Consider the following 11543-nt stretch of genomic DNA (forward strand, 5'->3'; position numbering starts at 1 on the left):
ACTCGAGCACTCGACTACCGCACGCCCTGGCCATGTCTCGCGCGCTCGCCCTCGCGGCCCTCCTGCTGCTCGCCGCCCTCGCCGCGGCGCCGCTCGCCTCCGCGGACAGCAGCGCGGAGTCCGTCCCCTTCGCCAAGGAGGTCGCCAGCGGCGCCGAGGCGGCCAAGAACGCCGGCACGCAGGCCGCCTCCGCGGTCGCCGGGGGCGCCACCCCGCCAGTGGACCCCGACCCGTCCAGCGCCATCAAGGCCGACCCCGCGCCCGCCAGGCGCTGAACCGTGGACCGATCTTCGTTCGATTACTTCCTTTTTTTTTTCCAAGATGATGAGTTTGTGATCCGTGGGTGCTAGTGTCGCGCATGCGTGTCGGTTAATATTTTTAGTGCTGCGTTTATTAGTTGATTGATCTTTTTCATCGGTGATTTTGCAAGTGTGGATGTGCCACGCAGACCTGACCGGCATTTCCCGGTCGGGTGCTTGTGTTCTTCTGACGTGAAATAAACTGGATTCAGACGGAAAACTTGTCGTTTCATTCCACGTTTCAGATCGATCTTTTGGCGTTTTATACATTTCAGACCGATGTGTACAATGGTCCATTGATATAAGACCAATTATAGCAAAGTTGTCATATTCACAGCCTTTATAATGTATATATACAATGCGTTTCACAACATTTTGGAGGTTGCGGAGTCTATGCGAATATAGAGTCGGCGTAATGCAACATTCATATATTTTTCTTTGTTTTTTTGCTTTCTACACTATTGCAATAATTCAGGTCAAACAGTGCAATAATTCAACAAATATTATTAACAAACGCTGATAGGAAATACAACAAAGAATCCAATTAAATAAACTGTTCAAGTAAAAGTAAATAAATTCTAAAGAAATTTAAACACGTTGTCTTTGAGGTAGCCGTCAGTGATGGACAATAAGATTCTCCTTCAGTTGATGATGGATGACCCGGTCTTCAATCTATCGGTATGCCTAAAAATGCTTGAGACGGTTTGTGTGCCTGAAGATTGTGCCAAGATTTCCATAGTCAGCGGAGATAGCCATATCTCTCTTCTTCAATGATCATGTTGTTTAGAATCACACGCATACGATGGTATATGTCAAGACATCCTTGTTCCATAAACGAGCAGACCTAAAAATTGAAAACCTTGCTTGCAACAATCCAAACGCCTCTCTATGTCCATCGTGTGATCTTCTTGCACCTTGGTGAAATGCTTAAGTTTTTTGGTCTCAAGGTTAGAAATGTCTTCACACAAATGTTGACTAAGATGGATAAATGTGATTGGCTAGTTTTATAAGGTGGAGAAGGACCAGCGGCTAACCATGCAAATAGATGAGATCTTTGTAAGACATTGATGTCATTATGAGATCTAGGCAATCCAAAGTAGCAATGCCAAATTCACAAATCTTAGAAGGCAACAACTTCCAAAATTATTGTTAGATCATGGCGATGCCCGGTGAATTAGTCGTGCCAAGGTGTAGGGCAATTCTACCACCTCCATCGCTAGAAGCTCTGGCCATGTCCTCGGTATTGGGTGCTCGTAGATACTGCTCTTCATAAACCCCCACCACAGTTTCGACGGACACTTTCATGCACTTTGTGGTTGTATTTTGGGACATTCGAACATACTTGTCCAATGCATCCGCAAGAACACCATATGCAATCATTCAAAGTGCCACAATCACCTTCTAATAAGGGAAAACTGAGGAAACCAACGATATTTATCCGTTGTTGGAAGAAAGGTTCATTGTTTTCCATGTCATCAACAAGTTGACAGAATAACCGTTCGTTCACGCGGAAACATCGTCGGAACACGTACAACGGGAAGGTATGACCCGATAGAAAGTAGTTGCGCATTGAGCTTCCTCCACTACAAGAAATATGTCAACTTGTGACCTTCTCTTAGTGACCCTAGCTGAATTGGTCGTAAATCCACGGCCAATTCGCTTGGAAGGGCTCAAACTCTGAAATTGCTTACACCAAATGGTCACAAAGCAGACAAGAGTGGCCAATGACCTTATTTCTACCTGATTACGACCAATATAAATGGTCATGAGGTTGTGAACGTGGATGCATTGGTACTTATTGCTATGACTAGGCGCCACCTCATCAGTTTTGCATATGTGTCATGTCCATGTGTCAATTTTTGCCCTAGGTTGTGAAGCAACCTATATTTCTGTCATTCCCAAAATTCCCAAAAAAATTGGGCATTCTTTACTATCCAAATCATTGCCTCATGACAATATTCAACTCCATTTGCGTGGTAAATCTTCCTCGGCAAATTTCCAAAGTTTTTGTTCAACTCGAACTGTTGTGAAGGAAGTACTAGCTAGGCATATCCTAATGAGCTGAATTTTTGCCACATCTTCTATATTCCCAAATCATAGCTCTCCACAAAATTTGAGCCCCATCTAATAATACATGTGAGTGTGGCTGCAACATTCATATTTTTGTCCAATGTGGTACGTTGCAAAGCAAGTGACACCTAGGCTCCTCCATTTGAGCTGCAAATTTTCCAAGATAGTGTCCTTAGTAGATGATCATCCTCGGCCAAAACTCAGGCCCATTGGCCATGTGCATTTCCCGTACCACTAATCAAACACTTGGGTGTTAATTCATGTTTGAGCATTGTTCGATCTCCTCGTGAGATTCTTCTGTTGTTATTTTCTTCCAAGCATGTACCTGGGGAGTGCCAAACCTACTAGACATGCCTAGGCTTCCCAAAACGCATGGAAATGCCACGGTCACGCGGTGACCACGCGACGGGCATGCGAGTCTACGCGCTTTGGAGTTGGGGCCCTGGGCCACCGTCCAAACCTCAACGTATCACAACCGAACCATGTATTTATGGTTAAATAGATACTTATGTACCTAGAAATGATTTTTGGAAAAAATAAAGAGCAAACTATAAGGCAGCTACAGTTCAAGTTTGACCCGCTTCCTGCTGAGTCGGCGGAAATTTGTCTTTTTCACCAGAGGTGGATAAAAACTTTTTACACCCAACCATTTTGTCAATTGTGTATTAAACATGGCATAGTATTTTATAAAATTGATTTGGTCCTATTTTGCAACAATTATTTGGTAGTTGCTTCACAAAAAAACCTCATTTTAGGCACTCGAAAAATGGAAAATGAATTTTCCGTGCAAAGAAAATGAAAACTCCCTTAGGCAACATTGTTTGGAATTCCAAGATGCACCCTTGTGCACAATATGAGATCATTTGAACAAACTATGCCATGAATGTGGCCATAAGATTGATCATTTGGCTTGAAAGCCATGAATCTTCACGCATGATAGCTCATTTCTGAGAACACTTTTTAAAAATAATTGCCGTATTACAAGTTTATTATTTTTCATGGAAACTTGGTCACATATGATGACACAATGCGAAGGTTTTTGAATTTTTTGATTTTTTTTGAATTTTTTATGCCCGTTTCAAAACACGGTCAAAATGGCGGGCTTGACCGTTCCTAGCTAGTTGTTGAATCTTGGAAATCTTTTGATGTTTCTCTGATTAAATAGATAGTTATGTAACTAGAATTGATTTTTGTAAAAAATAAAGAGCAAACTATGAGGCAGCTACAGTTCATATTTGACCCGCTTCCTATTGAATCGGCGAGAATTTGTCTTTTTCACCAGAGGTGGATCAAAACTTTTAACACCCAACCATTTTGTCAATTGCGCATTAAATATGGCCTAGTATTTTATAAAATTGGTTTGGTCCAATTTTGCAACAAATATATGGTAGGTCCTTCACAAAAAAACTCATTTTGGGCACTCAGAAAATGGAAAATTGATTTTTCGTCCAAAGAAAATGAAAACTCCCTTAGGCAACATTGTTTGCCATTCCAAGATGCACCCTTGTGCATGATATGAGGTCATTTGAACATACTATGCCATGAATGTGGCCATAAGATTGATCATTTGGCTTGAAAGCCATGAATCTTGACACATGATAACTCATTTCTGAGAACACTTTTTCAAAAGAATTGTCGTATTACAAGTTTATTATTTTTCCTGGTAACTTGGTCACATGTGATAACACAATGCGAAGGTTTTCCATTTTTTGATTTTTTTTGAATTTTTTATGCCCGTTTCAAAATGCGATCAAAACGGCGGGAATGACAGTTCCTAGCTAGTGGTTGAATCCTGATTTTTTTTTGGTGTTTCTCTGATTAAATATATACTTATGTACCTAGATATGATGTTTGGAAAAAAATACAGAGCAAACTATGAGGCAGCTACAGTTCAAATTTGACCCGCTTCCTACTGAATCAGCGGGAATTTGCCTTTTTCACCAGAGGTGGATCAAAACTTTTGACACCCAACCATTTTGTCAATTGTGCATTAAATATGGCCTAGTATTTTACAAAATTGATTTGGTCCAATTTTGCAACAAATATATGGTAGGTCCTTAAAAAAAACTCATTTCGGGCACTCGGAAAATGGAAAATTGATTTTTCGTCCAAAGAAAATGAAAACTCCCTTAGGCAACATTGTTTGCCATTCCAAGATGCAACCTTGTGCATGATATGAGGTCACGTGAACAAACTATGCCATGAATGTGGCCATAAGATTGATCATTTGGATCGAAAGCCATGAATATTGACACATGATAGCTCATTTCTGAGAACACTTTTTCAAAAGAATTGTCGTATTACAAGTTTATTATTTAGGTTTCCAATTTTTTGATTTTTTTTGAAATTTTTATGCCCGTTTCAAAATGCGGTCAAAACGGCGGGAATGACCGTTCCTATCTACTTGTTGAATCTTGAATTTTTTTTGTGTTTCTCTGATTAAATAGATACTTATGTACCTAGAAATGATTTTTGGAAAAAATACAGAGCAAACTATGAGGCAGCTGCAGTTCAAATTTGACCCGCTTCCTGCTGAATCAGCGGGAATTTGCCTTTTTCACCAGAGGTGGATCAAAACTTTTGACACCCAAACATTTTGTCAATTGTGCATTAAATATGGCCTAATATTTTAGAAAATTGATTTGGTTCAATTTTGCAACTAATATACGGTAAGTCCTTCACAAAAAAACTCATTTTGGACACTCGAAAAATGGAAAATTGATCACGACCATTTTAGATGGTCATAACGTCATCAAAGCCTGCACTTCGTTCTGATTGGTCTATGGGCATGTCACGCGGATCAAGCATTAGAGACCGTCGGATACTGCCAGATCCAACGGCCCACACCCCTCACCCTCTCCCCACCCACACCCACCCGAAAGCAGCTCTCCTCACCTACACCACATGTCGTTCAGGACACTGACATGTGGGCCTAATTCCTCGCAGGCCCACCTGTTAGTGGCCGAATGCCACCACTCACCCACCGCACACCACTCCTCCCCCCTCTCCCCCTCTCCCCCGCACACCACTCCTCCCCCCACGACCTGCAGCCCAAACCCTAACCCCTCTCCCCTCTCCCTCCATTGGACCACCGCCGCCACCCACCGTCCCGCCGATCCTGCCGCGGCCTCCCCTCCCCTCCCACCTCAAGCCGCTCCTCCTCGCCGCCGCCACCCACCGTCCCGTCTGACCTCGCCGCTGCCACCCATCGCCCCGTCTGACCTCGTCGCCGGCCGCCGCTCCCGCTCTCTCCCCCCACACCTACCGCCCCCTCCCTCTCCTCCTCCCATCAGAAGAGAAGAGGGATCTCACGCGGATCGCACCAGGGCGTCGATCTGGACCTTCGTCTGCACGAGGGGACGGCTGCGTCTCGTCCTCGTCCCACCTCAGGCGGGGTCCAGATCGAGCCGGACTCGCGTCGTCGTCAAGATCCGACCTCGACAGAGATGAGAGGAACCCTTCTTCCTCCGTCTTCCTTTGACCTCGACCTCGGCATGTCGCTCCCCAGCTACTCCGACTCCGCCAAGGCCGCCTACGTCCTCCAGGGCATGCGCCAACGACCGATCCCCTCTTGCGCTCGCGCGTCGTCTGTTTATTGTTTCGCTCGGAGTTCGATCGATCAGAACTGTTTGGTGATGGTCTGTGCGGGACAATCGAATTTTGGGTAGTAGATCCTCGCGGGTCAATCGAACTTGTTGGTCAATCTAGTTTAGACCCGACAGGTAGGGAGCAGCAACAGACTCTCCTTGCTTTGTAGTACATTGCATGGTCCAATGTTCTAATAACCAAAGTTCATGTTCATCCTCTGTTTGCAGCTGCCCTGATGTCTGCCATTTACGAGGAGAACAAGGACGAGGACGGCTTCCTCTACATGACCTACAGCGGCGAGAACACCTTCGGATTGCTCTAGATGGCGCTGGCTGCCACGGCAATCGCTCTGAATGCCTCCTGTAAATAAGGCGTGCCAATCAACTGTGTATATATTCCGGTTTGCCTCGTCGTAGGATCTTTAAATTGCACAACCAAGAAAAATCTATTCGTGTCCTGACTTATCCTATTTGAATGTTCTGACTTATATACTATATATATCAAGTAATCGACTCTGAAATACAGTAAAATCTACTACTCCTGCGTTCATGCATGCCGGTGTGGTTACTTGTTCAGTGCTATTGATGCAATGTTTCATAGATTAGTGTATATCTCAGCGTTGCTAGTAATAAATCCGGGCGCTGCTGCGTTGTAATTCCTTGACTAAGGTTGCCGACAGCATGCGGGCCTTTTGTCTCCAGACCATGAGCCTAGACTGGTGGTGACTTCTGCTCCGTTTAGGTTCTATTGACTGGTGGTGTTGCAATGCAGCGCGAGAGGGTGTCAGGACGCCGCAGTGGTGATCCTGGTTCTTCTCATCACCATTGTTCTAGCCTATGGGCAAGAAGTGAATTGCATACCTATGGTTATCCAAAGACAAAAGATTGCAAACAGAATCCTGCAATTCATTTTCCAAAACTTCAGTTAGTAAGATTGAAATTTGACAGAGTCATGGCTCTCCTAAATTGAGTTCAGGTGAGAGATGCTTCACGAGTTCAGGTGAGAGATGTTCACGAGTTCAGGTGATATGAGATTGAGAGAGAAAGGTGGGAGAGGCTTGGGCTGGGATGAGTGAGAGATTGCTTTTTCATCTGCTGGAGATAGATTGAGAGAGAGGGGTGCTGATTAGTGTAGTCTGTGATTGGGAGAATGCTTGCTGTTGCTATTTGTGCTTACTGATTGATTATACAGTGATTGAGATGCTGCTATTTGTACTTGTTGATGTTATTGTTGCCATCCGATGCATACTGTTGTGATCCGTAGCTTACGCCTTGCCTGCAGGTGTCGTGCTGGCGACCGGGTTCGGAGCGCTCATATCGAAGGTGGCCGAGCACTGGTACGAGCTCTACAAGATGGACAAGCAGGGGGCCAACCTCTGGTTCATCTACTGGTGGGAGGACAAGGTCTCAGGTGTGTTGCTTTCTTCTAGCTCTGAATGTTAGGATGGTCAATGTAATAGTCCAGTCTGTAGTGTAAGGTTTTGGATTGGAAACTCAGTGTGAAGTTTGGCTCTTAGGCTTGCTTTTGCTGCCATTTTTTATTGATGAATGCATTACTGCTGCTGACATTGCTTGTACTGCGTGCGTCTTGTATGTGTGTTTGATGCTGACGTCGCTTATGGTTTTGCAGGGTTCTGAGGCTGCAGCCTGGGCATAGGTACTGCCTCCTCGGCCAGCTCTCCAAGGAGGTCGGATGGAACTACACCGACACCATCAGGGTGAGCTATTTCATTGTGCTGTTTCTTCAGTGCTCACTAGTTGCTAGTGTTCGACTGCTACCAGTGGGTTAAGATTAGTCTTTTATAATTGTTTTCTTGAGGATGAGTTACTGGGGCTGTTCAGGCCATGACTCCAAATTATAATTGTTTTCTTGAGGATGGGCAATCTTGTATAGCTGAAAGTGATACATTCTTTGAAAACTCAGCTTCTACTATTCACCTTGTAGATTTTTTATTCTGCAACATATTTGGTTTTGTCATAAAATGATTGGATTATTCTGAAGAAGTACACATGTAACCTTCCAGTGCGAGAACATTATCTTGCGGTCTTAATTTAGTCTGATTAAAAAATTGGTCATGCTCACGAGCAGTATATATGCACTTGGTCGGTTCATTGTTAGCAGTTTAGCTACACAAACTGACTGACATTGCACAATAAAATGTAGCAGATTTTATAGCAATCCTTCTTTCTCTCGTATAGAAGTACATGCTATCTAACGTGAGCAAAATCATTGCGTAACTACAGGTACATCATATGACTAATTTACACAGAATACTGAAACTCGACCCCATGCATTCAGTTTCAGAACATGAAACTAACCTGACTAGTAGCTTCTCTGGCTTCCAGTTTACAACTTCTAGGATATCAATCATTCATTCTCAAGTTGCTGCCTGGCAGCTACAAGTCGCCTTTTTCTGGAATTTTCATGTTCTTTTTTTGTGTGTATATGCCTTCCTCTTCGATTTCGAGCTTGTGATTGAGGTTAATTGATGGTGGTGGTTGCGCCATGCAGATGTTCGGGATGGCGGAGAAGGAGATGGAGTACCAGGTCGAGCTTTTCAACCGGTGAGTGATGCGCCCTCTAGCTGCTGTACTACCACCAGTCCACCACCTGGGTGGGGCTTGTGAGATCAGATCGCTGGTTGATGCAATGACCCAACTCCGTAGTTTTTGTTAATTATGTAGTTATATACATTGAGGGATGCCATTGTCTATGAAAAAAGAAATTGCTTGCACTTGTCAGACGGATGAGGAGCCTAAAGTAGCTTGACAATTATAAGCCTGGTGTTTAGTGTTTTACTGCTTCAGTGATTTCCTTGCGAACTGCTATTCCTTCAGCTATGACAAGTGATTGCCATGATCTGCACCCGCTCGGACGCACCCCTGGAAGTGTCTTTCTGGGGAGATAGGTTACCTTGACCTGAGAATTTACCCTGACTGGAATTGTGGTTATTGCAGGCGAATTTGGGGCTAAGGAAAGAAGACGAGGAGCAACTTCTCTCTGGTCTGGTGGTTGGAACTTCAGGACAAGGCAGGTAGCATCCCCATCTCCCTTCCCCCCTCTTTCTCTGCTTACTAATGTCGCTAAATTAAGGAATATTTGATGCAAATCCTGGTTGTGTCAAGGAATTCAAGAGGGATTTGTATGAACAAGTCCATTTTTTTATTTAGTTAGTACCAAACAGAGAAGATGCGGTCCAGATTGGCCAATTTTGCTGCTACCACATGGATTTGTATCTATGCAACCATCTCCCTGCTGTTTGTGTTGTTTGGATTGCAAGAAATTCAGTTTTGGGTGACCTGCACTTAGTTTAACTTCTCTGAATAATCAACCGTATTGTTTCTGTATTGTTTTGCTGCTGTATTGTTTCTCACTCATGATTGATCTACTGCCAGGCGAAGGTTTTCAAATGTTGAAGGAGCAGGACAATAGGAACTTCTGTGATGTCTTGTCATCTATTTTCTTTTCTTTTCTGTAGAATAGTTTTGTTTGGCACTTACTGGTACCTTGGATGTAAAGATATGTACTGCTAGAACGAATGCATGTAAAGATATTTTGGGCTCCTATAACATTTCATGTTGCTTTGAAAATGTATTGGAACTGGGCTAGGCCCAAGATAGCTTGTAGTGTGATGTGTTGTAATGTCAATGGCATAATAAAAAAAGTTGGACTGGATCAATTATTTCGGCCCAGCCCAAGATATATTGAACAATTATTTCTGAGGAGAAAACTTGAGAGGCCCAGCAAAGAAATGACCCAGAAAAATACAGGAAAAAAATCTGTCGTCAAAAGGGATGTGCAAAGAAATTAAAAGGCTAAATTGTTGGGCCAGGCCCATGTAGCTAGCGAAATTAACAGAAAAATATATATTAAAAAGGCTGAATTAATGGGCTCGTCCCATATAGACACCTAATCGGACCGGGCTGAATCTTATCCACGTCAGCTTGCCATGCTGGATCCTACGTGGCTTGGGGGGGCTGCTAGTGACCAAAATTTTGGTCGAAGAACCAACGACCTTTTACATATCACAGAGAAGGTCGTTAATTTCAGTTTACGACCGCCAGCTTTTGACCTTCTGTTTTTGGTCAAAAAAAGGTCGCAAATGAAAAACAATGACCTTTCAGTGACCAATAGTGGTGGTCGCAAGTTGACATATTTCTTGTAGTGCTCTTGTTGGGGAACGTAGTAATTTCAAAAAAATTCCTATGCACACGCAAGATCATGGTGATGCATAGCAACGAGAGGGGAGAGTATTGTCTACATACCCTCGTAGACCGTAAGCGGAAGCGTTATGACAACGCAGTTGATGTAGTCGTACATCTTCACGATCGACCAATTCTAGCACCGAAGGTACGACACCTCCGCGATCTGCACACGTTCGGCTCGGTGACGTCCCATGAACTCACGATCCAGCAGAGTGTCGAGGGAGAGCTTCGTCAGCACGACGGCATGATGACGGTGATGATGAAGCTACCGGCGCAGGGCTTCGCCTAAGCACTGCAACGATATGACCGAGGTGGATTATGGTGGAGGGGGGCACCGCACACGGCTAAGAACAATGTCTGTTGTGTGTTCTAGGGTGCCCCCTGCCCCCGTATATAAAGGAGCAAGGGGGAGGCTGGCAGGCCCTTGTGGCGCCAGGAGAGGAGGAGTCCTCCTCCTAGTAGGAGTAGGACTGACTCCCCTTTCCTACTCCTAGTAGGAGGGGGAAAGGAAGGAGGAGAGGGAGAAGGAAAGGGGGGCGCTGATGAGGACATAGACCTGGGGTAGGGTAATAGGCCTGACCTATACGTCCTACCTAAGGTCCTTGTCCTAGGAGCAATGAAGTTCAAGAGCAAACAGAGAGGGCTCAACAAAGGTGTCGAGTGCAATCCACTCAACCTACCATTCACTCGGAGATCCCTCCTTATTTAGGTCACTCGACCACTCAACCACTCGACGTGCAGAAGACCTAAAGCCACTCCGCACATCAACGGTCGGGCGTTTACTCATAGACTTAATGATCATTTATAGCACTTTATTATTGACGTTACCTGTAACGCTCTCACTTTATGTACATTGAATCCTGTGTAACGGAGGGGAGCTGGGGTCCTGGCGCACTCTATATAAGCCACCCGCCTCCTCTGAGACAAGGGTTCGCACCCCTTGTAACACACACACGCATATAATCCAGTCGACCGCCTCCGGGCTCCGAGACGTAGGGCTGTTACTTCCTCCGAGAAGGGCCTGAACTCGTGAATCTCTTGCGTACAGCTTCTCCATAGCTAGGACCTTGCCTCTACACCCCTACCCCCCATTCTACTGTCATACTTAGAACCACGACAGTTGGCGCCCACCGTGGGGCAGGCGTCTTAGCGACTTGTTGGAGAAGTTGCGATTTTTTCGATCCCCATCAGCATGGTTTTAGGCGGAGGATAGGCCGAGGGCCGCGAGATCCGTGTCGGCGCGCTCGTGTTCGTCGCCGATGATTCCGCTTGGCTCTAAGAAGCTCCACTCGATGTCGAGGCGCTCCCCGTCCGCGGGGCAACGCACTTTCGTGCGTGCGTCCGCGGCGTCCTCCTGTGGCAGCCGTCGACTCAGTATCGG

The 11543-nt window shown here is 45.0% G+C and overlaps 2 protein-coding genes across 2 annotated transcripts; both read left to right on the forward strand.

Moving 5' to 3' along the window:
* The first annotated feature begins 26 nt into the window (after positions 1-26).
* LOC109786284 (uncharacterized) lies at positions 27-1218 on the forward strand. Its single transcript, XM_045228156.1, has one exon. The coding sequence runs from the start codon at positions 33-35 to the stop codon at positions 273-275; it is 243 nt and encodes an 80-aa protein (XP_045084091.1). The 5' UTR covers positions 27-32; the 3' UTR covers positions 276-1218.
* Positions 1219-5415: 4197 nt separating this feature from the next.
* Positions 5416-9657, forward strand: LOC141022398 (uncharacterized). Its single transcript, XM_073498637.1, has 6 exons — positions 5416-5915; positions 6185-7367; positions 7587-7674; positions 8469-8521; positions 8915-8987; positions 9353-9657. The coding sequence occupies exons 2-5, from the start codon at positions 7198-7200 to the stop codon at positions 8928-8930; spliced, it is 327 nt and encodes a 108-aa protein (XP_073354738.1). The 5' UTR covers positions 5416-5915; positions 6185-7197; the 3' UTR covers positions 8931-8987; positions 9353-9657.
* The last annotated feature ends 1886 nt before the right edge of the window (positions 9658-11543 follow it).

Source organism: Aegilops tauschii, chromosome 5 (assembly GCF_002575655.3).
Source record: "Aegilops tauschii subsp. strangulata cultivar AL8/78 chromosome 5, Aet v6.0, whole genome shotgun sequence".
NCBI classification, from domain to species: domain Eukaryota; kingdom Viridiplantae; phylum Streptophyta; class Magnoliopsida; order Poales; family Poaceae; genus Aegilops; species Aegilops tauschii.

Coding starts and splice junctions, on each gene's coding strand:
- LOC109786284 (XM_045228156.1), top strand. CDS start 33: ATGTCTCGCGCGCTCGCCCTCGCGGCCCTCCTGCTGCTCGCCGCCCTC.
- LOC141022398 (XM_073498637.1), top strand. CDS start 7,198: ATGCATACTGTTGTGATCCGTAGCTTACGCCTTGCCTGCAGGTGTCGT. Junction 7,368..7,586: donor GTGGGAGGACAAGGTCTCAG/GTGTGTTGCTTT, acceptor ATGGTTTTGCAG/GGTTCTGAGGCTGCAGCCTG. Junction 7,675..8,468: donor ACTACACCGACACCATCAGG/GTGAGCTATTTC, acceptor TGCGCCATGCAG/ATGTTCGGGATGGCGGAGAA.